At 55.8% G+C, this 26,519-nt stretch overlaps 1 protein-coding gene across 3 annotated transcripts; it reads left to right on the top strand.

The window, feature by feature from the left end:
* Positions 1-72: 72 nt before the first annotated feature.
* Positions 73-26,519, top strand: SYNGR1 (synaptogyrin 1). Of its 3 annotated transcripts, none has more exons than XM_081061540.1 (4): positions 73-243; positions 16,589-16,826; positions 18,148-18,293; positions 19,668-19,968. In XM_081061540.1, exons 1-4 carry the CDS (start codon positions 145-147, stop codon positions 19,758-19,760), a joined length of 576 nt encoding a protein of 191 aa, XP_080917666.1. In that variant the 5' UTR covers positions 73-144; the 3' UTR covers positions 19,761-19,968. The 3 variants fall into 3 exon arrangements, with proteins under 3 accessions (XP_080917666.1, XP_080917664.1, XP_080917665.1); XM_081061538.1 differs by lacking the exon at positions 19,668-19,968 and adding an exon at positions 22,834-26,519 and having other exon boundaries at positions 86-243; XM_081061539.1 differs by lacking the exons at positions 73-243; positions 19,668-19,968 and adding exons at positions 639-896; positions 22,834-26,519.

Genomic DNA, 26,519 nt, shown 5'->3' with positions numbered 1-26,519 from the left:
CCCGCGCTCTCCGCGCACTACGCCCCCTCGCGGGAGCCGGAGGCCGCGCCAGCCGCGCGAGCCAGGGAGGGGGCGGGGGCGCCGCGCACGCGCACGGGCCGGCGGCGCGCGCCGAGCGGGGGGCACCGCGCGGGTGCAGGCACGATGGAAGGGGGTGCGTACGGAGCAGGCAAAGCCGGGGGCGCCTTCGACCCCCACACGCTGGTCCGGCAGCCGCACACCATCCTGCGCGTCGTGTCTTGGGTAAGGACGGCTTGGTGGCCGGGCCAGGCCGGGGTTGGGCGCGGACAAGAGCGGCGAGCCCGAGTGGACCCCAACCGCACGGGACCCGGGACAGGGGCGCGGCAGCCCGCGGAGAGCCGTCCTGCGGGGTTCCGCCTCCCGTCCCTCCCTCCCTTCTTTCCGGGCCCGGGAGCGCGTGTCCCGTCACTCGCGCGGGGCGCCCGCTGTGGCTCCCGAGGCCCTTGCTTTCCGGCGCCCCCAATTGGTGCGCTCCCCACCATCGCCGTGACCTCCAGGCCGTGGCCCTGCAGCTAGCAGCTCGGGTTGCGCGCGGCCGCCGGGCGGACCCGCGACCGTGGGGAAAGAGCCCGGGTTTCAGGTGGCCTTTTGGGGGGGAGGTGATCAAGGCGTGGATCATATCGCGGGGGTTCACGCCGCACCTGCCGTGGACGTTCAAGGAGGAGAGGGCAAGGGACCCGGTTTTTATGGCTTGGCCGGGGCGGTGTGGAGCGATTCGTCGAGCCTGATACCTGGCTTCCACCAGGAACTGCCTTTCCTTCGCAGCGTGACCTTGGGCTGGAAACCAAGAAATGTTCACGGGAAACCAGGAGTTAAATGCCGAGGTAGAAGCGTCAGCTGCTCTCTCATGCCTCAGTTTCCCGATTTGTAGAGAGGTAGGAGGAGCCTCCTCGAAGCTTCCTTGGGCTCTGATATCATGAATCCGTGACAACCGCCCCCCCCCCCAGTACACCTGGGTGCCTGTGGGGGTTGCCCCCCCCCACCCGCCGAAAGCTCTTCTCCCAGAGGCCCCTTCTGGATCTCCAGCCTGGGTGAGGGGAGCAGAATCCCCGGTGCAGAGGGATGAGTGGGGATCCTGTTCAGACGTGAGGTGGGGGAGAGGAGGATGGGACAGAGGGAGGGGTTCACATGGCCTTGGCAGCACCCCAGGGAAAGAAGGCCAGCTGAGGCCTGGGGAGGAGGTCCCTTGGGCTCATGAGGATTGGCTGGCCACTGCCCAGACACCCTCACTAGAGGGTCTGGCTTCTACAGGGCTGCGACCATTCCCGGTGGGCCCAGACCTGAAGGGCCTGGGCAGGAGACACTGGTCAGGGGCCCTGTCGGTGACCCCACGGGGCTACACCTAAGGCCTCCTGTGGCCTCGGGGTCCTCAAGCTTCCCCATTCCCTGGGTTTCCAGGGTCTGATGGGTGGGACAGCTTGGGTGTTTATTCCTTCGTCTAAAACCATTAAAACCTCCTCCTGGTGCCACAGGAAGGGTGGCCCTTTCTCCTCAAGTGCCCACGAGATGGGGAGCTCTTTGTGGGCAGGGAAGCCCTGTTCTGTAAGTCTTTGGGTCCTCAGTGCTGGCACCTGGCGCCCTTGGCACATCCGTTAGGATTTAACGATGCTGAATTCGTTCATCTGTGTCGGTCTCCAGCTCCCCAGAGACCCGACAGGTCCTTGATAGAGCTGGGGGAAGGGCGGGGAGAGGGCACGTGCCTGATCAGGTGGGCCAGCTGTGGGCACTGCTCTCCTTTGGGGGCCCCTGGGCCACTGGCCTGGCAGGGTGAAGCCACTGGCTTTGTGAGGGGGTGTGGCAGTTTGTCTGCTTGGGTCACTTCTGCCTGTGATGGCTTCATTTAGCAAAGCTTTATTGAGTCTGCTGGGCCCCAAGGGAAGGTGGCATGACTCAGACGCAGCCCTTAGTCCTGCTGGGGAGTGAGCCAGGCACCCTGAGGCAGAGGCCGTTAGAGCCAGGACAGGGGTCTCCCTGCCTGCCGTGGGAATCAGAGAGACTTCATGGAGAAGGTGACGTCAGTTTGGGCCTGGAAGAATGAGGAGGGTGCACAGCGGGGTGCAAGGAGGACATTCCGGGCAGGAGGAAGGAAAAGTAACTGATTGAGCCCCACTGTATACAGGGGCGCTATCACGATTACTCAGCTAGCTCCCCCAACAAACAGCCTGTGTAACACTTGAAGAAACTGAGGCTCAGAGATGCCCAGTTTTTTCTGAGCATGTAAGTGGCAGATGGAAGATTTGAATCCAAATCTTCCTGTCTCCAAAGCACAGTGTTTCCCCTGGGGCAGGAAGAGTTCAGAATCCTGGAATTTTAGGAATAGAAAGGATAAGGAGATGGGGGGGTCTCAGCACCCACCCATTATCCTTTGTACCAACCCCATCCGATGCCCAAACCCGCAGTACCCCACAGCCCCCTAGCTCCGCTCATTACCCTTGTGTGAGCAGAGGATTCTGTTCCAGGTTGATTGACACCTTTAAAATAGAGTGTTGTTTCCTGATCATAAAATTAATACCTGCCAATTATTGGAAAATCTAAAAATCACTTGTGATGGTTACACAACAATATAAATGTACTTAATACCACTGAATTGTACACTTAAAATGGTTAAGGTGGTAAATTTTATATTAAGTATGTATATTTCACCACAATTAAAAAAAATTGGAGTAAAAAGGCATGTGAGATCCCACTGCTCAGAAAGGGCTGCTGTCTCCTTCCAGTCTTTTCCGGAAATATGTAGCGTGCGGAGACATTCTAACACGTTGGGGAGTATCCCTTCGCCCTTATGCCCCTTCAGTACCCCAGGGGGTCTCAGTCTGTCCACAAGCTTCATCTTTGCGTTAATGAAGCCTGAGCTCCTGCACTGAGGTGACCAATTTGTCCTGGTTTGCAGGAACTTTCCTGGCTTTAGCACTGAAAGTCTCGTGTCCCCCCAGTCCCAGACAAGCCCCCCCCCCCGAGGGGCCCAGCAATGTGTGCTAGGGACTTGTGATCTCTAAAATTTGTAAAAGCAAATCTTTTCCTGTTCCTTTTCTGAAAGAGGACCCCTAAACTTGTATAAGCTTCAAGGCCTCCCCCAACCTGGGCCCACCCTGGAACCTGAGCCCACTGAGCACCCAGGCCCTGCTAGGGCAGAAGCAGGTCCTAGGACCCCCTTGTCTCTTGACGGAGACTTTCTCAGCTCCTCTCTGCCCCTGTGTCCCCCCCCACACACACACACCTGTCAGGGTGCTCACTCACAGCAAGAATTGCGGAATTGATCATGTTGGTTAAAGGTAGGGAGAGAGCTGGTAAGCCCTCTGGCAGGTAGATCTGCTCTGGGCAAGGGGAGGATGGCTGAGTTGGGGTAGTGTCTAGGGCAACCCCGGAGCTGCTGCCTCTGACCCAGGTTGGGGGGAGATGGGCTGTGCGGGCTGGGGGCCGGGAGATCTGTTGCCACTCCTGGCTCCCCAGGCACCAGCTGTCGCCCGCTCCACCCACCCCTCAGTATGCCCTCTGAATGAGGCGAGGTTCCGACAGGTGCCACTGCACCATGACTGCAGCCAGCAGTGACACCTTTCTCTGTGCTGGAGCCAAGTGGGACAAAGGGACTTCCAGCAGGGAACTAACAGATTTCATATAAAGGACCGACCACCTTCTATTTCGATTTGTAGTCTTACTTTTAGAGGGTTGAAATGACCTGTGGGAAAGAATATTGCTGCTGGTAGATGAAAGTTTTTTGTTAGAGCTCTATTTTGGCAAAATGAAACGATAAAATGTTTGAAATTTTCCCCTTTCAGGGTTGATTTCTTAAGGGCGTTGGCTGTAAAACCCAGGCAGGATTCTGTAAGTAGGGTGCGTGTTGTGCGCCCCCCAGATACAGAGTTAGGCGCACGCTGGAGGAAACTTGTCTACTGCTCAAGGCTCGGACTGTCAGAGGGACAGTTTCAACCTGGTCTGCAAGGTCCTCATTCAGTACACTCCCGGTGGCTTTTCTGTCTGGGTCGCAGTGGCACCAAGGGGTGGCTGAAGGGAGGCAGCTTTACACCCTCATTTTTATCAGCCCCCCTCTATCATCCCAAGGGAACAGTGAGTATGAAAGCTGACCTTGCTTTGCAAACGCAGCAGCTTCAATCTCTTGCTCCCAACTGGATTGCCATGCTCTTGCCATACTGCACAGAAATGCTGGAGCCATGGTGGTGGCGAGTAAAAGGGGTGCAGGTGGAGACAGAGCCTCTGGCCTTTGTTCATTCATTCCGTATATCAAGTCCCTGCTCAGCGCCAGCCTGTGTGTTCCACTGGAGATGCCCTTAGTCCAGTGAGAACAGAATTGCATTGAAAGGCACCATCCAGTAGGGTTGGGATGCTACAAGGAGATCCAGGGGGCCATAACTACTTCTGCCAGGGGATGTAGAGGGCTTCCAGGGGGACGTGACTTCTGAGCTGACTCTGATAAGGAAATGGGGAAGGGTGTTTGAGGTGGAAGGAACAGCATGTGCAAATACTTGGAGTCACAAGATCTCAGTCGGTTTTAGAAGTGATGGTGAGTTCTTGGAGGCCCCAGGTGTGTGAGTGAGAATGACAAATCAAGAGTCTAGAGGGGTGGACAGCTTGGGGGAGGGGTCTTTAGGAGATGTTGGCTGATAGGATTCTGTCAACTGTCTCGGCATTTCTTTTTTTTTTTTTTTAATTTTCCCCTTTAACTTTTTTTTTTTTTTAAAGATTTTATTGGGGAAAGGGGAACAGGACTTTATTGGGGAACAGTGTGTACTTCCAGGACTTTTTTCCAAGTCAAGTTGTCCTTTCAATCTTAGTTGTGGAGGGCGCAGCTCAGCTCCAGGTCCAGTTGCCGTTGCCAGTTGTAGGGGGCGCAGCCCACCATCTCTTACGGGAGTCAAACCGGCAACCTTGTGGTTGAGAGCCCGCACTCCAACCAAAAACGGAGCCATGCGGGAGGCGGCTCAGTTCAAGGTGTTGTGTTCAATCTTAGTTGCAGGGGGCGCTGCCCACCATCCCTTGTGGGACTCGAGGAGTTGAACTGGCAACCTTGTGGTTGAGAGCCCACTGGCCCATGTGGGAATCGAACCAGCAGCCTTCGGAGTTAGGAGCATGGAGCTCTAACTGCCTGAGCCACTGGGCCGGCCCCGTTGGCATTTCTTGTGTACAGGGGCAGTTCAGGAGCTCAGGGAGTCTGGGGCAGCTGGGGTTTGCATCAAGAGCAGGACCCCCAGAACAGGACCTTGGAAAACCCCAGACCTCTCAGCCTCCATTACGTTATCTGTAAGATGGGTTTGGAGTGCAGATTTGGGGTGAATGTGAAGGTTTGTGAAAATGGGTGTTTAAAGGTCCTGCCGTATAATCCACTCCTTCTAGGCACGTGATTTCCTCCTCCAGTGGGTTTTGTGGCTCCACTTTAAGGGAGGAGCTGAGACCCAGAGAGCTTAACTGGAGTTGTTGGGATCATAGCTCTTGCTGACATCGAGGACATAGCCATTTCCTGCTTCAGGGAGTCCCCAGCCTGAGCCAGGGGAGAAAGAACAAAGGCTGAGGGAGGAAAGGCAGAGAGGAGGAAACACTAGGAGGAGGAGGGAGAAAAGGGAGAGGGCAGATGGCAGTGCTGGCGAGGGAGCCACACTTGGTACCCAGACCGGAATAACCAGCTGTCTCGTGGGAGGAGATGCGGGGCAGGGCGCTGGCGAGTGCCTGGGGCCATGTTCTGCATCCACTCCAACACTGACTGGTGGTTTACTTGGGCCTCAGTTTCCCCGGCTGTCAGGATGGTCAGATTGGGCTGGTGGTTTCCACCCTTTCCACCCTCAAAGAACCCCACTCTTGCTCTTAATGGATTGTAGGTTGGGAACTTTCGGACTGGTCGGTCTTTAAAGAAGTATATCAAGAACCACTGCCCCCAATGCTTTGTGGGGGCCTGCGGCAGGGAGACCTGGTCCCCAGGTCCACGTGTGAGCAGAGCAGTGTCAGTAGAGTCTGGCAGGGCAGCCGCGCCCCTGTGTTTCTGCGGGAGCCTTCCCTTCTGGGCATGGAATTTTGCTCAGCTCCCCTCTGCAGGAGAGGAGGATATGGGGAGGGGTGGCTGTCTGCCGGGAACAGCCCCAGGCTGCCACACCCAGACGGTTTAGAACGGCGGTTTAGAACGGCATCATCCAGGAACCCCAGGAACAACAGGCGCTCCTCAAATAACTCACGGTCAGGACGGGGCGAGAGGACGTGTTCTGTGTCCTGCCTCTTCAGCACCCTCTAAACATCCCAGATTGTAAATTGCACTGTAACCTGGCATCCCCCGAGACCCTGCTTTCTTGGCAGCCCTTTCGGTGGGACCATTCTTTCCCTCTTACCCTCCCTCTGCTGGGCCTGGAGGTGGGGCAGGGTCCCCCTGGCTCCTGAGGCTGTTTCCAGACCGTTCTCCCCCAGCTTTGAATCTGACAGTGGCCTGGGATCAGCCACTCCCCTCATTGTAGGCCAGCCCCAGCACTTCCTCTTAGCACCTGCCTGCTCGCTCTAGTAGCACCACCCCTGCCTTCATTCCTGGTCATTGTAGTGTCCACTCCCATCATCCTTCTCCCGCCCTTGGCTTTCCACTTCCTCGGCCTCCCCTCCTCCCACAGTTTTTTCCTAATCTTCCTCAGCAGCCAGGACTGCCAGGTGTCCCCTAGGCCGTTCTCTCCTGTGTGCACACTCGGGGGACCACCTCTCCCCACCCCTTCTGTTTTTCTAGCTCTCTTCTTCGCCTCCCCTGATTCCAGTGGTCCCTGTGCCTGGGACCTCTGAGCCATTGCCCCTCCCACTGTGAGCCACCCTCACCCCGGTCCACTCTGTCCCCCTCTCCAGCTTGGGGTCCCCAGTGGTCTCACCCACCTGCTTCTAGCTCTAGCCTTCTGCACTCACCTGGCAAAGCTCTGCTTACATCCAGCCTCAGCCTCTCCCAGGCTGTCTCCTGTTCTGGTGGCTCTGGCCAGCTTCCCTGGGGCACTAGACCCGCCCTCTCACCTACTCAAGGATTCAGATGCAGCAATGACGTTGACCTTCAGCGTTCCCAACTCCTTGTCTCCCTCTCTCTCCTTCATCCTCAGTTTTGCCCTCCCCACTCTGGCTCTTTCCCATCAGCTTACAGATGTGCGTTATTTCCATCCCTCACCCATTCTCAGGGTCTTTCAGATTTGTCTACGGTCACCGTCTCCGGTGTTTCTCCTCTGGGTTTCTCACATGCACCCTGCGAGGCTTTCTCCATCATCCGTGACCTTCACACTGCCAAATCCCATTGCTGATTGTTATTAATGGATCTCTCGGCTGCATCTGGCAGGTAGTGAGGGGTTTTTATGTGCTCCCGTTGGACCCAACAGCTACAGGACACAGACACCCTGTCATCTTCTATTTGATTTACATATGGAGCGTGTGCTGGGTGCTTGCCCTTTGGTGAGGGCTCACAATCTTGGGGGAGGGGGAATGTGGAGAAAGCAGTTACAATACAGAGGTGAGCACGAGACCCAGGGCAAGGGGGCAAGGGAACCGCTCGTTCGGGTCAGGGATAGAAGGTGACCGTGGAGTTGAGAGAAAAGGGATGAGGCCAGCCAGGCAGAGAAGGGAAGGCGTTCCAGGCAGGTGGAAAGGTGTAGTAAAGGCTGAGAGGTGCGGCAGAGCGGTGCCAGGGACAGGGTCTGTTATGTCACGGTCGTAGTCCTGGAGTTAGTGCCTGGCGTCTCTTAGGGACTCCACCTGTGGGCGAACAACGCTGTGACGTGCGCTGCTCTGCCTTCTTCCTTCCGCCCACCATCCCTGTTCAAATTTCCCACCAGCCTTACAGGCTCACCTCAGATATCACCTCCCCTTTAAAGCCTTCCAGGATTCCTCCAAGCTCATGTGGTGCTCCCCGTTTCCTTTGTGAATGTCTGTAAGAACTCTCAAAGCAGAGGTCTTTCCACCCTTTGTGTTTTTCTTCTCTTCTAGAACGTGAGCCAGGGCCTGGGGCCAGACTATCTCTCTGAAGACCTGGAATTTCCACAGAGGGAGAGAAACAGGGAACAGTGTCAGGCGTGTAGGGACTGGCAGGACAGAGGCAGGCATTGAGGTGAGGAAGAGCAGACAGCAGTGGGTGGTTTTCTCTACCCTTCTTACGAGCTGAGGGACCTCACAGAGCCGCGGTTTCCCCACCTGTGAGATGGGGGTGAGATGAGATCCTGCCGGGGAAGGGCTCAGCCATGCTTGTTGATGGTACAACCCTTTTCCAGGGGTGGCATTTCTCACTACCCCCACCGGCTCCCCGCCTCAGGCAGGGCAGAGGTGGCAGGACCTGGGGTGGACACTTCTGCCACTAAGTCTGAGTCCCGGGCCCCTCTCTGGGTCTCAGTTTCCCCTTTTCTAATGAGGCTCCTGGCCACAAGAAGGTGAGGACGGTGACAGTGTGGAGAGAAGGAGGAGCCTTCAGTCCACTTCAGGCTAAGTCTCAGCACCTTGGGGCCACGGGGCTACTTGCTCTGGCCCCTGCCCAGCAGAGCCCATCCCCTACCCCCACTGCTGAGAACTGGAGGGGACAGCTTGCAGGAAGATTACAGCTTAATCCCCAGCAGGTCACATCCAAGGCTGCAGAATGTGGTGCTGGGGGGTGGGGAGGAGGGACTCCAGCCCCCCACCCACTCTGCCTGGCCCTGCGGCTCCACACGGGGCTCTTCAGGAAGCCGAGTGGCTGTCCAGTGTCCATCACGCGCCCCTGCTGTGGCTTCAGCTGTTTTCCTCACATGACCTTGGGGAAGACAGGGCCCCATTCCCATGAAGGGGGCCCTTGGCAGCCTGACTCATTCCTGAAAAGCATGATGGTCTTTCCCTGGGTCCCAGGAGGCAGAATGGAGGACTTGGGTAGGGACAGTGGTAGGGAGGCAGGTTCAGCTCGTGAGGGAGAGGACCCAGCAGCGCCCTTGTTAGAGAGTGAGTTCTCTGTGGTCACAGGTGTGCAAGTGGGGGCACAAGCCAGGAATGCTACGGAGGGAATACTCCTTTCTCCTGACTCCCGTGCTGCTTGTGCTCTGCCCATCTATGAGGCTTGCTGTTTGCTCTCCTCAAAGCCTTTCCTGACTCTCCCTCTGGCCCTGAGGGTATAACCTACACCTAACAACTGAACCAGTATATATATAAAAAATATGATGTTATCAAGAAGATAAATTGAGGTATTGGAGAATATTGTAGATCTGGGAGTCAGGTCTGGGGGGCTTCTCTGAGGAGGTGTCTTGCATTGAGAGTTGGAGGTTGAGAGGGAACCAGCAGGAGCCAGCCAGGAGGATCTGGGGAACTCTGCCTATTCCACGCTGAGAGAACAGACAAGTGCAAAGGCCCTGAGGCAGGAATGAGCTGGGGAGGCAGGAGGAAGGGAGTAGAGCAGTAGGAAAGGAATCTGAGAAGAAAGCAGGAGCCCTGAGGGGTGTGGTGGTGGGTAGGTGGGATGGAGTAGAGGGTGGGTGACATGAACTAATTCAGGTTTAAAGAGATCTTTCCAACTGCTGTAAAGAGGACCGTGCAAGGGTGGGGGTGGGGTAGGCACATAGAAGCTAAGAAGCTGCTGTCATCGCCTGGCAAGAGGCGATGCTGGCTTGGACCAGCGGGAGCTTGGAGTAATTCGAGTTATTTGGGGGAGGATGAAGCCTGCCTGCCAGATTGCATGGGGTTCGAGGACAAGCCTGGTTTGGGGTTTGAGCAGCGGGGTGGGAACCAGGATGAGGGTGACTCGAGGTCACTGGGAGACTAGGAGAGGCTGGGGGTGAGACCAGCAGCCCAGATAGGGGTAACTCATCCCCTGCCTAGGGGAGGAACTTGACCCTCAGCCAGAGGAGGGACTGGGGAGAGTCGGGGTTGGTGAGTGCCCTGGCAGCCTGGACGTGGGCAGCAGCCGAGACTGCAAAGTGCAGAGCCAGGGAACAAGTCAGCTAGCTGGCTGTCCGCAGTGTGGGGCAGGGACCAGGGATTCCTCCCAGCCACTCGGCTTGGGAACAGATGTCGCTGTGCAGGGTGAAATAGATGGTGTCATTCGGAGCTGGCAGTCTCAGAGGGCCGCGGGCATCAGATCTCGTCTCTCTACAGTTTATCTGGGGGAAAACTCGGCATATACCTAAAGACGTTAAGGCCAGGCCTCTGGGAAGTTCTGGGTGAATAGCAGTGATTTCTGTCCCCCACCCCTGCACCTCACCCCCTATATGCTGGCTGGGCCCAGCTCTCCCCAGAGCCGTGAATGGCCTGCCAGCTCTGTGTGTGAATGTGGAGTAAAGTGGGCCCAGCCCCTCTTGCACTGTGGGTTGGTGACATGGCATGGGACGGCAGGTGTCTCTCCTGGGTCTCATGTTGATCCTGGAGTTTGGGATCTGGAATTCACTTCTTCAGGGGGCAGCAGCTGCAGGTAGAGGCTTGGCTTCCATTCTGGGGCAGGCCTGGCAGGAGACTCTGTGCTCTGCTTACCTGCTATGGGCCTGCCAGAGTCCAGGCCTCTCTGAGCCTCAGTTTCCCTCTCTGTGAAATGGGCAGAGTAAGCCTGCTTTGTGGGGTTTTTTGGGGGTTTGTCTTTAGAGGCTTTGGTGAGGATTAAATGAGATGGTATTTGTCAGGCACTCCCATTAGTGCAAGGGCCCTGTAGAGGCTGTGGGCTGTCTCAGGGTTTTTGGGGAGACAGACCTGTAAATGAGTCCCCAGCAGAAGTATATGCAGGGTCTAGGAGGAGTGACTGCAAAGGAGAGTGTTCCAGAACGCGGCTGGGAGTCGTCACCTCCCAGCACGGTTTTGAAGGGTAAGAAAGAGTTCACTCCTATTTGAAAGATGAAAAAGGTAGGGAAGGGCTTTTGGGAAGGCTGGAACAGCAGGTGCAAAATTATCAAACATTGTCAACCCCCAGCTCTCTGGGATGGCTGAGAGGGGGTGGGAAGAGGGGAGGCCGTTCTCCATTTCTGTGCATAGCTGAATCCCCAACCCAAGATCCTGAAATTCCAAAATTCTGAGATTCCTTCCGATGTGTTTTTTATGAGTTTGACACAGCTCTGCTCCAAGTACCCTCTGGAATCCGTTTTTTAAAAGACCCGGGATTGGATTATAAACATGGCAAAAGAAAAAAAAAAGAAAGAAAAAGAGCCTTGGTCCGTTTACCTTGGTGGGGTTTTCTTGTTGTTGTTTTTGTTTGTTCAGCATTTTTCTTTAGCTCGAGGGAAAGAGGTTATTTTTCCTGTGCCTGCCAGTGACCAGTGTCCTCTCTGGGTCCTCCCCCAGGCCACCCTCCCTCCATCCTCTCCACTTCCGGCTGTGGGTCTGCCTCTGCAGACCTGTCTCTGGTCCCTCCAGCAGACCCGTCTGTTAGGATATTTTCCCCACGCCTCCACTGCACAGCATTGAATTTCATTCTTGTTTAATTTCCGGTTCGCTGGTGGCTGCTCTGTGTGCTCCTTGCTGTCCCTGCAGATCCGGCCCTAGCAAGCCACCCCAGAGGCCACAGGGCACTCGGTTGGAGGCTGGATCCACTCTAACCAGCTGTGTGACCTGGACAGGTCCCCAGACACGGCTGTAGAATGAGAATCAGAGCATGGTCCTCGTGGAGTTAATTAAGAGTCACAGACTGGGTCCTGAGGGAGTCCCCCTTTCTCCTGCCACGGACTGTGAGCAGCTAAGGACAAGAAACTGAGGCCCATGCCCTGCTCTTGGGAGGCTCCCTCCCACTCGGGTTGGGGAGGTGGCAGCTAAATGGAGAAGTTAAACTGGGGTGGCTTGGGGTCCTGGAGGGAGTCTGGGAGACTGCAGGGGGCTGGTTGTGTGTCCTTCGCAACGTTTCTTCCCTTCCCTGAGCCTTAGTTTCCCCACCTGTCGACGAGCAGGCCTGGTTCAGGTGAGGCTCCCTGTCCTGGCCCAGCGCTGCAACCTGCGGGGACCTGGCATGCACACCTCCATTCCTGGCTGTCATCACACCCAACCCCTCCCCTCCTCACTCCTCCTCTCACTCCCCACAGCAGACCTGTCCCCAGGTTCTAGTGGCTTTACCTTTAACATACAGTCAGCATTCTACCACTTCTCACCAGCACCCCTGCTCACACCTGCCCAGCCCCTCATCCCTCACCTGGGCGCTGCTTAGCCCCCGCCAGTCTCCCTGCTTTTACGTTTGCCCCTGCTGTCTTTTTTCTCCATCGCAGCCAAGGTGATTCTTTTCAAACCTAAATCAGATCATGGCAGTCACCAGCTCTTAAGCCTGAAGTGGTTCCCGAGCTCATGCTGCCCCTCCAGGCGCCGGGGGCCAGCCCCTGCCTGCCTCACCTCGCTCACTGTGCTCCAGCCACACTGCCCTCCATGTGCCTCCTCAACACTCGGAGCTGGTTCGAACCCCAGGGCCTTTGCACTTACGGTTACTTCTCCCTGGAATGTTGCTCTTCTGCTCAGAGCTCCCTCACAGCCCCCATTCCTTCACCCAGTCCATCTCCTCTCGCCCTGCTTTGTGCTTCTTCAGGACTTACCTGCATATTTGTCGGCTTACTATTTGTCTCTCTCGGTGAGAACAGGTACCTCCCGCCTCCTCAGCTTCTTGCACAGGGCCTGGCACAAACTAGGTGCTCAGGAACTACTGTTGAATGATAGAACAACTGATGGCAAGCCCCAGTTCTCTGGCCTCTGAGATGAGGCCTCCCAGGCCGCGGACGCAGGGAGCCCTGTGGCTGTAGAGCTGTCGGCTCCCTGGATAGCACATGCCGAGCCGAGGGGCCGCCTGGCAGCTCACTCCACCTCCACTGAACATGAACAGAAAAGTTAGTTACAGCTCAGGATCTGTGGCGTGGAAACCGTCTTCCAGAGAGGAAACAGTGAAAAGAGCCTGGGGCGGGAGAAGGTGGGGGAACAGGTGTATGTGGGAAGAACAGGGAGGTGAGGCCTTGACCACCAGCCCTAGAAGCTTGATTGTATCCAGAAGGCGGTGGGGACCACTTACGTGACTTTCGTGCTGCAGGGTGGGGACCTTGATCCACGAGCCATATCTCCTCACCCTGCTGTGACTTCTCACTGCGTTTAGATTCAGTGTCCCTCCTGTGGCCCACCAGCCTTGTCTGCTCTGCTCCCCCTTCTTACGCTCCAACCCCTGCTCCCCTGTCACTGCCCAGCCACACTGCCTCACTTCTCCTTCCTTTGGCCTCCACCCTTTCTGTTTGTCTGCCTGAAACATGCTACCCCCGATCTTTGCAGGGCCAGTCCCTTCTCATCTTAGTTCAAGAACCCCTGCTTCAAGCACCCTTCCCGGACCACCTCCCTCCTGTTCCACTTGTGTGTGTCAGTCTAGCATTTGGGGGATGCTCACTCCATGTCATGTGCTGCCTTCTGTGCAGGACCTCATTCATGCCTCACAGTCAGTGGTTTAGGTTATTGTCAACCACTTTACAGAACTGAGGCTCAGAGAGGTTAAGACACTAGCCCAAGGTCACCCACTAGCCAAGTGGCCAAACAAGGTTTCAGCAAGCCCCGGTAGTCTGACCCAGACTCTTACCCCCCTCACTCCTGCCCCTCCAGACCATTAGCTCCCCCACACAGCAGGGTCTCCGTGGACGTGGTTACCTCTTGACGCTGCCTCCCAGCCCACTGCCGGGCACCAAGCAGCCCACGTCTGCCAGAGCCAAGGGCCAGGGGCCCAGGGGCAGGCAGCAGGAAGCTGCTGTGAAGCCCCCTCATTCCGCTCTGACCTGGGCCCTGACAGTTCCAGTCCCTCGGAGGGTGTTTTGATTTTTCCGTACCCTCTTGGGGACGCATGGTCTGCAGCACTTCCCTCCTGGCCCTCATGGGACTCTCTGCTTCTCTCCCCCTGGGGGGCCCATCTAATGGTCCCTCCTCTGCTGTGCCCAAAGCCTGGCCCCTGCCAGCCTGCTTTTCCTCCCAACTCCTCTGGCCTGCTTGTGGAAGGGGGTCCACCCCTGTTCCCACCTCTGGCAACAGGGAGGTCTCGTCCAGCCCCAGGGAGAATGTGTCAGGAAGTGCTTTGAGTCAGGACTTCCTGTCTCTCCCCTTCTGTGCCCCTAAGCACCAGACATGGCACGCCAGTCACACTGCCTGATCCAGTCACTCTGATGCTTTACTGCTGATCCCTCAGGTCTCAGGAAGTACCACCCCTTCTTCAAGGTCCATCTCCTGAGGCTGAGTCAGCTTGGTCAAGTGGAAAAGAGCACGGGGCTGGGAATCAGTTCAGCCGGTACTGCTAACAGCATTCGGAGCCTCAGGTTTTCTACTCTGTTCATTGGGGGCAGTACGAATTGCCCTCTCTGGTTCAGGACCGGTGACAGGGCAGAGCTGTGAGCCAGGATGACTGTATGAGGACATTCCCGAATCAGGACTGGTAAATGTGTGGCTCACGGCCCACTTTCCTGCATGGCTGAACCAGGGCACAGCCTCACAATCTTTTCTCTTTTTTCAGTTGCAGAAAAATTCATGTAACATGCAACAAACCATTTTAAAGTGTACAATTCAGTGGCACTTAGTGTATTCACAATGTTGGGCAACCACTACCTCTCTCTAGTTTCAAAACTTTCTCATCACCCCACAAAACACCCCATAGCCATTTAGTAACTACTCCCCATTCTCCCCCGCCCCCATCCCCTGGTAACCTCTAGCCAGAAAAACAGCAGTGACTGAAATGCATAGAGTACACACAAGAAATCATATAATACTGACCTTTTGTGTCTGGCTTCTTTCACTTCTTTTTTCACTTGGTTTAAGATTCATCCGGTTGTAGCAGATATCAGAGTTATGGTCCTTTTTATGGTTGAATAATATTCCATCGTTTGGATATGCCACGACTTGCTTCTCCATTCATCCACTGATGGACGTTTGGGTCGGAATCCTTCTGAACACAGAGAATCATGAACCAGTGGTCTCTCGACTTTTGATCATGTACTCCTTCAGGAAAAAAATGTTTGAATCTTCTCATTAAATATATATTTATTCATTTGATATATATTACTACTACACTAATATATCTAGGACATGATAAAATCCATGTAAAGTACAGATGTCTTAAAAAGATAAGATAAACAAATAATCATGCTTCTCATCTTTTCCCCCCACCTGCCTGGGCATTAACTGAGGGTGAAAATATGTCTGGCTTGTATTGAAATTAAAGTTTCTTATTGTAGAAAACTTGGAAAGCAAAGAGGAGTGGAAAATGGGCGATAAAAATGCCATCCAGCCTCTGCCTTCTTATGTGTGTGTCGTTGGATCAGGTCCTCCTCATCTTCACACAGTTTCAGGGCAGGTGGGAGGCAGGAGGAAAAAGCATGAACTTTAGAATCAGGTCTCTGGGTTTGAAGCCAGCCTCGCCACTTACCAGTTGTGTGACTCTGGGCACATTAATCAATACCTGCACTTTAAATGCCTCATCTGCAAAATGCTGGTGATACTGATTTTGTATCAGCTAGCTGTAGCTGTGTAACGAGTGACCCGAAAAATGTAGTGGCTTAAAACACAAACATTTGTCATCTCACAGTTTCTGTGGTCAGCAATCTGCTTAGCTACATGCCACACTGCCTTAGGGTCTGTCACAGGCTACAACTGTGGTGTCAGCCAGAGCTGCTGTCTCATCTGAAGGCAGTGCATGGATCCATTTTCAAACTCACTTACATGGTGCTGGCAGGACTCGCCCACTTGTGGGCTGTTGGACGGAGGGGCTCAGTTCCATGCTGGCTATTGGCAGAGGCCTCCTTCAGCTCGTTGCCAGACGGCCCTTTCCATGAGGCAGCTCAAAACATGGCATCTGCTTCCATCAGAGTGAGCAAGTGAGAAGGGGCAAGAGAGGGTGGGCAAGATGAAAGCCAGACTCTTTGTAACCTCGCAGTAGTGATACCCTTTTTTGCCATGTTCTGTAGCAAATCACCAGGCCCAGCCCACAGTCCAGGGGAGGGAGTCTGCACAGGGCATGAATACCAAGAGGTGGGGTCATGGGGCCATCTTAGCTGGCTGCCCACCCACTTGAAATAGACCTGTTGTGGAGGGTTGTTGGGGCCGTTAAATGAGGTCCCGCGTGTAACATACTCAGCGTGGTACGGGTTGCCCCATCATTAGCAGGACTGTGACTAATGTTATTTTTATCCATCACTCCTTCCACTTGCCAGAGCCTGGGCAACAGGGAAGGAGGTGAGAACAAGGACAGTACCCGAGACCCCAGAACAGCCTGTGGCTCTGTGGAGGGGAGGGGAGCACAAGGTGGGGTGGAGGCTTAGCAGGTTCACAGCCCAGGAGGGCATGAGACCACTGGTCCTGGGAGGCCGGGTCCAGTCCTACAGGAACCTTAGTGTTGGCCCAGGAAGACCTCTCAGGACCTGGCTGGTGGGGGTGGGCCACATCTGTGGTCAGAGGGTCCTCAGTGCCTGGGGCTGAGGAAGGAAACGATTGACTGCCCTATGCTGTGTGATCCCAAGCAAGTTGCCCTCCCTCTCTGGGCCTCGCCTCTGACATACCTGCTGTTAGAGGTGAAGAAGGCTCAGGGAGGGGCACGCAGTGGGCCGAGGGCTGTTGGTAGCTCCCTGACCAGGGCTGGTACTGAGTGGGACCTACCTGGGTCTCATGCCTGCTCCGCCATCCCCGCCCCTCACAGGTGTTCTCCATCGTGGTGTTTGGCTCCATTGTGAATGAGGGCTACCTCAACACCCCCTCAGAGGGGAAGGAGTTCTGCATCTACAACCGAAACCCCAATGCCTGCAGCTACGGTGTGGCCGTGGGCGTGTTCGCCTTCCTCACGTGCCTGCTGTACCTGGCGCTGGATGTGTACTTCCCACAGATCAGCAGCGTGAAGGACCGCAAGAAAGCCGTCCTGTCAGACATCGGTGTCTCGGGTGAGTCCCCACCCCAGAGGGCGTCCCCTCCACACAGCGGAGTCTGCAGAGGTCTGTCCCAGCCCTATTCCTATTAACCCTCATGCACACCTGCGTGGTGACAGGACAGACTTGGGGTCACAGGAGGGGCAACAGAGAAGGGTGGGACTCCAGAGCAGCCCACAGCTCCACGGCGGGGAGGGCAGTGCAGCATCCAGGGGAGCCGTCTCTGCTCGGAGTGGCCTCCTCTGTGCCACCTCCCTGGTGGAGCCCCCTGAGAACTAAACAGCGGTGACTGAAGGCCCTGGCACACAGTAGGTGCCCTGGGAGGGTCAGAAGCTGAGGCTGAGGGGCTGACGTGCCCTGCTGCCCTTGCTCTTCAGAACCGACCTTGGCAGAGGTACCCTGACCTCAGGCCCACGAGTCCAGAGAGTCTGATTGGTGGAGGCTTAGGTTGGGGGTCGGGAAGACTTTGGTCTCTCTGGCCTAAGGCCATGATCCCAGGTCTCTGGTGGGGATCTCCCCCCATTTCCAGGCCTTCAAACTCTCAGAATGAGCCCGACAGCAAGGTCTGGGGTCCCTTAGACTTGAAGGAACTAGAACAAAATTAATAGTTCCCAAATTGTATTCGGTGGAGCCCCAGGGTTCCCCAGCTGTGCCTCTGGGGGGACTAGGCTCAGACACCCCACCCTGGGCACACATACACTGTCTGAGCAGCTCTGCTCCTCTCTGGATATGACCCTGGGCACCATAGAAGGTCTTGTTATCACAAGGCTCCCACTGCTGAACTCCCCAGACCTCGGCTTCCAAAGGGCCCCTCATTAACCTCGGGACTTTATGAGGCTGCAAGCGCATTAGACGTGGATTCTCAAACCTGGTAGTTGAGCCACACCCTTGCCCTGCCCCCCGCCCCCTTCCCCTGCCCAGTTCTCTGTGAGGCTGTGGTAGGCGCTGGTCAGCGCTGCTCCTCCCAGAATGCTGCCGGCCTTGGGGTGCACAGTGGGCCAGTCAGGGAGAGCTCAGAAATCTGTGTTTGGCTGAGGTTAGAGAAATGCGGGCCTAGGCTGACTGACATTTTCTCTGTCTCTCTCCCTCCCTCTCCCTGGGCCTTGGCTGGCTCCTTTCCATGGTCTGTCTCTGGCCCTGCATCTGACTGCCCTCCCTGTTCTCGCCTTCTCTTCCCTGTGCTCCCCTCTCTGCACCACCCCCTACTTTGGGGGTGGGGGAGCACGGGAGACATGCTCTTGAACCTCTCCTTGTTCCTCGGTTTCCCCATTTCCTCCCCATTCGCCCCCTCTCCCCATGTGTGGCCCATTCTGCCTGACCCTGCTGGACACCCCAGCCTTCTGGGCCTTCCTCTGGTTTGTGGGCTTCTGCTTCCTGGCCAATCAGTGGCAGGTCTCCAAGCCCAAAGACAACCCGCTGAACGAAGGGACAGATGCGGCCCGGGCCGCCATCGCTTTCTCCTTCTTCTCCATCTTCACGTGGGTGAGTATACAGCCCACACTCGCCCACCCAGCCAGGCACCCGGGCTGGGGCCTTCCAGCGTAGCCAGGGACTCCATTCTGCTTCCCTCCTCAATGTCCATGGGAGGGCTGCCCCCTGAGGAAGGAGACTGTTGTCACTGCCATGAGCACAGTCACATGGGGATAGCAGACCTCTGCTTTTGTGCAGAGCACCCACCACGGTAGTTGGGTGGTGGGTATATACTATCCCCTTCAACAGACGAGAAGGCTGCGGCTTGCACAGCCAGAATGGAGCCCAGGCCTAGGAGTCAGGAGACCTAGGTCACACCTTGCGGCTGCGTCCACTTTTCTGGGCCTCTGTCTTCCCTTCTGTAAAATCAGTATATTGGATTTGTGGGAGGGTGTCACACACTCAGCTGTACACTGGGCAGGCAGGATGTGAGAAGGTGTGAGCGCGCCAGGTGGCAAGTCTACACCCCAAAAGGGCACCCTGTGCCCCGCCCCCATTCCGAAGCAGGAATAAGCACCTACAGAGGCCAGCTCTTCTGTTTTCCAGAGAAGCCAGAAATCTGAATTTCTGTGTGAAATCTGATCTTTATGTGTTAGCAATTTATTCAGATTTAAAAAAAATATTTGTAGGTCAAGGAGAGTATGTCTCTGGCCATTGGGCAGAGGGAGGCCCTTTGTGGCCTCTGAACCCAGAGGTCTTGACATCAAGACTGCCCTTGGAATTGAGATTCCAGGTTATCTCAATGTATTTCTTTTCTCCTCATCTCTCTCCCGCGGCTATCTGGGGTCGCATGGCTCCATGACCCCATCCCGAGGGCTCTCCCCAACCCCTTCCCCTCCAGGCCTGCCACAGCCCAGTCCTCTGCAAGGAGAGTCTCTGGGGCTCTCTATAGGCAGCCAGCCCTCCCTCTGCCCCCGTCCTCCTCGGCCTGCCCTGGGGTAACTTCTGTCTCTTTTTGAGGGCCCCTAGATATCCATTTTCTCCTGGAACCCCTCCCTGCCATACACTATTGGGAGCTCGAGTTTGGAGGCAGAGAGCTGTGGTTCAGGCCCAAGCAGGCCAGCCATGGGCACTCCAGATCTCCGTATCCTCAAGTCTGGGCAGGAAGAACCAGGTGACCCCAAGGATCTCAGACCACAGAAGGTGCCCTGGAATTGGGGTCCACTCAGCCCTGCAGGGAGGAGTTTGGGAGCAGTGAGCCCTGAGATGGGGGTAGGGCTCACAGAGGAGTGGGTGAACAGGTGAACGGACATCTGCACTATCAGGGGCGGGTCTGAAAGCCTGACTGACAGGTGCTCCCTGGCCCACTGAAGTCTGCTTCTCTGCTGGCACCTCTGCCCTTCCCAGCTCTTCCCTGCTGGCCTTACCCCTGCTCTCTCCTGGCAGAGCCTGACCGCAGCCCTGGCCGTGCGGAGATTCAAGGACCTTACCTTCCAGGAGGAATACAGCACGCTGTTTCCCGCCTCAGCACAGCCATAGCCCTGCCCGGCTTCCAGCAGCAGGGAGCCCGGTGTCCTGCCCCGTGGCGGGTTGTGGGAATTGCCTACTTCCTGGAATGGCCAGGATGCCAGGGCATACAGGGCAGTGGAAGGCTGGCTTGAGAGGCCAGTTAAGACTCCTCACTTCTTCATTCACTCCTTTGTTTATTCTTCCTGTGTTCATTTATTCAGTAAACATTTATTGAGCAGCTGTTTTGTGCTTAGTGATGAATCAAAGAGGGTCCCTGGCCCCAGAAGCCCACAGGCTGGGGAGGGGAAGACAGATGAACCAAAATCTCCCCCACATGGACTGCCACGGGCTATTTGAGGGTTGGAGGTGGCTCCATACATGGGCTGCCAGGGTGATGAGCCGTGGACAGTGTGAGAGCCTGTCCCACGGCTGTGGCATGAAGGCTGATCTTACGGTCCCCGTGAAGGCTGGCTGCCAAGAGGGCCAGGCCGAGGACATCAGAGGACTCCTGGCCCAGCCCTCCTCTCGTGGTGTGTGACCCTGGGCAAATCGCTGCACCTTTCTGAACTTCAGTCCATTTTCTAGACTGAGGAGTGATGATGGACCAACCTCTCAGGGCTATTGTGTGGACGAAACAAAGGTTGGCACAGAGATGCTCAATAAATGTAGGCTCTTTTGTTCTTTCATTCATCCCTTCATTCATTCATTCACTTGTTCTCTCCAAGGCATCAGCGACACCTCTGTAATCTTGACTTTGGGGGTGATCCTCATGGGGTGAGTCCTTGTTCTTCCAAAGGACTTTCCTCTAGTTCTGCACATGTTCCCTTCTTGGGGCCCTCAGCTGCCTGGGTAGGAAGCCACCTATCCTTCCAGTCTCTGCAGGAGTTGAGGAGGTAATCGAGTACGTAGAAGCAGGCTCCCGGGGCAAAAACACAAAGAGTGAGTTTCTCAACACTGCATACCAGTGCAGGCTGCTTGCGGCATGGTGGAGAGGCTCCAGAGAGTGTGCCTGTTCTGAAGAAGCAAAGCCAGGTGGACCACCAGGTCCCTGGGCTCTGAGCAGAACTCCCAGCCTCCCCTGTGCACCCCAATCCCGCAAGAGCCCACGTCCCTCCTTTGCTCCTGTCTCGTGGTTTGTTGAACTGGATGGTTAAGGAAAGCCTTGACTCAGTGAGGGCAGAGGAGTTCCCACATGGCCAGCACTAGAGGTCTCTCCCTGATAGGATCACTGTGATAGGGCTAGAGGTCATCTATTCTAGCCCTCTGTGTCCGTGCAGGAAAGCAGCCTGCACAGTGGATCTAGGGAGCTCCGGGAGGACCAGGTCTGCAGGTGTTCCTATCGGGGACTCATTCATTCATTCCCATGTGCTTTGCCGATAGCCCAAGGGTGCTGAAGACCTGGCCGCTACCCCAGGGGCTTTTCACCACCCTGGTTCTCAAGGCTGCTGCAGCCAGGACCTCATGCCAATACATCGTGTTTCCCTGAAAATAAGACCTACCTGGAAAATAAGCCCTAACATGATTTTTCAGGATGACATCCCCTGAACATAAGCCCTAATGCATCTTTTGGAGCAAAAATTAATATAAGACCCGGTCTTATTTTCAGGGAAACATGGTAGTAGGGAATACAAGAGGGCCTCACCTGATTTTCTCAGCCCAGTTCCTTTAGGCCTGCTTTTCCCAGGCCCCCGATGCCTTGCTTTAAACAGCCACTTCTCAGGAAGGGCTGCCCCTCAGGGCTTTCTCCAGACACAAAGAGTTAATGCCTAATCACTGGGCTTCTAGAATCAAACGCCAAGCACCTGCCTCTGACCTGATGGCCTTTTTGGGTCCGTGGTTGATTTAGTGCCTTGTCAGGGTGCTGGTCAAAGGGAAGGAGGTGGGGAGGGCCGTGGCCTGGAAAGGGACAGGACCCCTGTGTTCAGGTCTGGCTTCTGTCACTAACTTTGCCTTGAGGCCTCCTTTTCTCGGCCTTAGTTTTTGAGTCCCAAAACAGGGGTATGTAGAGTGTTAGCATTTTCCCATCACGGGCAGATTACCTGGGCTGGAAAGATCTCAGGAGAGGCTTTCAATGTAAACCTATAAACTTTTTAAAATGACAGATGTAATGTGTCTCCTAGCTTGGTGTGGTTACCGTCATTGTCCTGAATATAACCGCTTTTAAAGAAAAAGAACTTACCACCTATGCGTGGAGGCTGTAGATAAGTTTTTCCCAACTGAAAAAAAAGGGCTTCAGTGGTCAGATAAAGTTGGTGCATATGGCTTGCTGTAGTTTCCCCCTTGGGGCTCCCAGCATACATTAAGTAGTCAAGGCTCTGACAAGTCCTATGGTCCTGAAACTTGTCTCACTCCAACTTAGTTTCCCAAACTTGTTTGACCAAGTTGTTTCGGTTCCAATTAGGTTCAGTAGCAAGACAGGAATCGCAAATAACAGTGGTGTAAATGAAGTCCAAGTCTGGGGACACAGTCCAGGGTTGGCATAGTGGCTCCAGAAATCTTTAGTGACTCAGGCCTCTTCCATCCCTACAAGTGGACTCCTGGACCTCATGGTCCATGATGGCAACTAGAGTTCCAGCTCTCACATCTGCATTCCGGGCATCAGGTCAAAGGGTGGGACAAAGAACTTGGGGTGACCCATTGGCCAGAACTTAGTCATATGGCTGCACCTAGCTGACAGAACAATTGAAGGATATGCCAACAGTTCTCTGTCACCAAGAAACGTTTTCCCCATTGTACATAACACCCCTGAGAACACAGTTTGAGAAGGAAGTTGTGGCCCTTTGGGCCATTTTAACACTCCACAGTGGAGATAATAGAATTTTTGGTGGCCCAGAGTGACCTCTGAGATTGGGGGACATGGAGCAAGTGAATTCTGAAGTTCTTTGTGGCTGGATTACATGTTTCTGGGCCTCTCCGGGACTGGCTGCAAGGGCAGCCTTCCTTCCCCTCAGTCAGGCTTGGTTTTATCTTTGGTGCTTTGAATATTTAACCCTCTGTTGCCTGTGTCCTATGAACTAACTGCCACTAACCCAGTGCTCTTGTCTGTCTCTCCCCTAACCGTCCCCTCCCTCCTGTCCTCGTCCCCACCGGCCTCTGTCCCCAGGCGGGCCAGGCTGTGCTGGCCTTCCAGCGTTACCAGATTGGCGCCGACTCGGCCCTCTTCTCCCAGGACTACATGGATCCCAGCCAGGACTCCAGCATGCCTTACGCCCCCTACGTGGAGCCCAGCGCTGGGCCAGACCCCGCCGGCATGGGCGGCACCTACCAACAGCCAGCCAACACCTTCGATACTGAGCCCCAGGGCTACCAGTCGCAGGGCTACTGAGCCGCAGTGACCACCTGCCCTCCCCGCCATCGCCGTCCCATGCCCCAGCCCCAGCCGCCCCCTCCCCCCTCCCTCCACACCCGGCCCCCGCTCCCTCCCCAGCTGCCCTGCCCAGCACCTCACCAGCCTCCTGGTTATTACACTGAGGTCCAGGGCAGCTCAGGGTGGGATGGGGCAATAAGGTGTGTGTGGGCATGTGTGTGCAAATGTGTCCAGCAAGGGCCTGGGGTGTTGACATTCATTTGTTGTTTCATGGAGCATTCATTGAGCACCTATGGTGTGTCCAGCCAATCCTTGACACAGTTTTGAAAGAGAAATGGCCTCTGGGAAGGGAGAAGATGAGATGTGGAGGAGGCCTTGTTAGGTACCAGAGGCAGGAATAGTGGGAAAGATCGGCCGGGATGATTCTGGGAAGGTTTGGCTGCAGGATGAGTGTAAGATCCTGGGGGCTGCCGTCTGCCAGGAGGGACACAACAGCCCTGTGTGAAGTGTTGGGGCTGTCTCCATTTTATGATTGAAGAAACAGGCCTGCAGAAGTCAAGGTCACTGGCCCAGGGTCACTTAGGCAGCCAGTGATGGAGGCGGGGCCAAGCCCAGAGCACCTCTGTCCCCTGTCCTCCCTGCCTTCCCTCATCCCCAAGCCTGGGGCTCCTCTGCTCAACGATCCCGTTACTCGGGAGGCCTTGGGGACCTCAGCCCGTAAGACACCCTGATTCTGCTGCAATCGAGGGGCCTGTTCTGCCTTGGCTATTCCCAAGCAGGACCTCTCTGCACACCGCCCGGCCCTCCCAGGGTGGGAGTTTCCCTGTGTGCCACCTCGTGCTGTGTGTGCCCTCCCGAAGGACTGATCACTGTCCCTGCCTCCAGGAGGTGCTCGCTAAGACCTTTCTCAGGGCTGGGTAGACAAGGAAGCCCAGAGGGGGAGCAGCGGCCCGAGGTCACAGTGGTGAGGGGCAGAGCTGGACTTGCTGCCTGAGTGTCTTGGCTCCAGCCACCCTGCAGGTGTCCCAATTCCCTGCCCTTGTGACCTCCCAGGAAACAGCTGATCTGGGACACTGTGTCATGTTTCCCTCCTCCAGGGTCAGCCAGGGGCCTAGGGGCTGGAATAGCCAAGACCATGGTGGGTCCTTGCCCTGGCCTTCCAGAAGGCCCCCCAAGGGGCTGGTCTCCCTGTGGGAGGCTGAGTAGAGAGGACAGGAGCTCTGGACCCTCTGTGGCCAGCCTGGGAGCCTCTGCCGTGGGACAGACTGCCCAAGATGAACAGTGAGACCCTCTGGTGCATGGTAGGCTCAGGGAGGCCATGGGCTGTGGGGGGGAGGGCAGCGGGTGACCCCAAAGCACAAGGAGGGTCTGAGGGGCAGGGAAGGGCTTTTGCACAAAGTGGGCTCTTCACTGAGCCATAAGGGGGGGAGGCCTTAAATGGTGGAGAAAAGTGTGAGGAGCCCTGGGGCCCAGTGCCTTGGGGTGCAGGGTTGGCATGGTGCTGGGTGTACCCACCAGCAGCAGCATGTCCCCCACAAGAACCCTAAGGGGCAGGTGATATTGATTCGGCAGTTACGGGCACCTGTGCTGGGGCTAAGGCACTGATAGTCCGTAAGAGATGAACACACAGCTGGACCAGGGTGAGATAGCGGGCAGAGGCCTGTGGGAGAGCATGACGGGCTGAGGCTCCCCGAGGAGGATCCTGGGAGGGCAGGACTTAGCACCTCAATGAGGGAGGGAGAAGGAGTTTCCTGGGCAGAGAAGTAGCATCACTGTCCCCACTTAACAGAAAGGGACACAGGCTCAGAGCGTGAGTTAGCGGGACATGGATCCAAACTCAGGCCTGTCCCAGTCCTCCCAAGGGGCAGCAGTGACGGGAGAGGACCCCAGGCAGCTGAGCAACAGCTGGTTGTTGCTGACTTTAGTTTTTCACATCTGGGAAGGGGGTTCTGTCCGTGGGTCTCTCTGGATGGCCCAAATGGGGGCCGGAGGGAGTCACGGGATCTGCCAGGCTATACTAGACCAGAGGTTTGCAGATCAGGTAAGGGTGTAGGTGGGTGTGGATATGTTTCTGGCAGAAGTCCTGTGCCCATGCAGGGGGCTGTGAGAAGTCCTTCCCCTGGCCCATGCCCCACCAAACCTCCCCCCGCCCCACTGATGGGCACTAGCAAACCCCAGAATGCTCTCCATCTGTTCTCCAGTGCCAACCAGCTCTGGTGAGGCTGGACTGGAGTGCAGGGCACATTTAAGCTTCCCCCGGTCCCTGGATGTTTACTGTAGACTCTCCCTGCCACCCCTGCCTGGGAAAGTGTATCAGACCCCTGCCAGGAGTGGGGGGCACTGAAACATCTCAGTCAGCGTTCCTCATTTGTCCTGAGACGCAGCCCCGACATGGTCCCTCCAGCAGCCTGGGCGCTGGCCCGGGCCAGCCCACGGTGGAGGTGAGACACAGAGGGCAGGTTCTGGACGAGACCCAGGGCTCCTGACCCTCCTACCAGCAGATTGGCAGGGAAGCCTTGCTCTGCTAGCTGAGGACACCCTGGGGACCCCAAGCTGAAAGCCTGTGTTCACAGGCCAGCGGCATCTCCTTTTCTCTCCCTGCTGCCCCCACCTGCCTCTCCCTTGCTTCCAAGTGTTTCCTGGGAGAAGGTCCCCTACATCCTGACCTTGCAGAGTTTGGGTTCCCTCCTCCCTTGAAGCACAAGAGATGGCCCAGGAAAACTGCGTTCCACAAGTTTAGAGCTGCAAGAGTCTGGGCCTGGAAAACAGTGACTTGTCCAAAGTCAAGCACAGAGCTAGAGGTTCAGGATCCAGGTCTCCTGCCTCTGAGTGGACACTCATCCTGCACAGTCACAGGCTGTCTACCTGGGTGTGGCTCCTGGTCCACCTGGGGGTGTAACAATTGAGGGACTGATTCCCAGGAGACTGGCATCTGCTCCCCACTCCAACCTTCCCTGGTGATTCTTGGTCTTCTAAGACTTTTGTGGGGTCCCAGGCTTTCCCCCATGTAACCAAGAGCCTCCATTGATTACCCCTTGGGGGACCCCTAACCTTGGCCCAAGACCCCTCTGATTCTCTAAGGAGCACCCCTCCCGGGAATTTGTGAAAAGGTGGGTTGGTCCAGCCGTCTCCCAGCGCTGTCTCTTGATGTGACAGTCCCCATTCCCTGGTGTCCACAGCCCTTGTCTGGGAGCCCCGGCCCCTCCTGCAGCGTTACTGCCTGTGAATAGTATAAATATATATATTTTCTATATATAAGATGCATAATATAAGGCTCCACAAATATATCTCCGTGTGTGTGCGTGTGTGCAGTGAATGGCGGTCCCCTCCTGGACCCCAACTCTGGACTCCCCCACCACCTGGTTAAGTCTCTCAAGAGTGAATCCTGTGGCACCCTCTTTTATGACATCCGTCCATTTGTGGTGAACCAAGTGAAGGTGGCGACTTCTGGTGACAGTAATAAAGTGAAGACTCAAAACCCA

The sequence above is a fragment of the Rhinolophus hipposideros genome (genome assembly GCF_964194185.1).
Source record: "Rhinolophus hipposideros genome assembly, chromosome: 9".
In the NCBI taxonomy this organism is placed as follows: domain Eukaryota; kingdom Metazoa; phylum Chordata; class Mammalia; order Chiroptera; family Rhinolophidae; genus Rhinolophus; species Rhinolophus hipposideros.
This window is presented reverse-complemented; position numbering and strand designations above follow the sequence as displayed.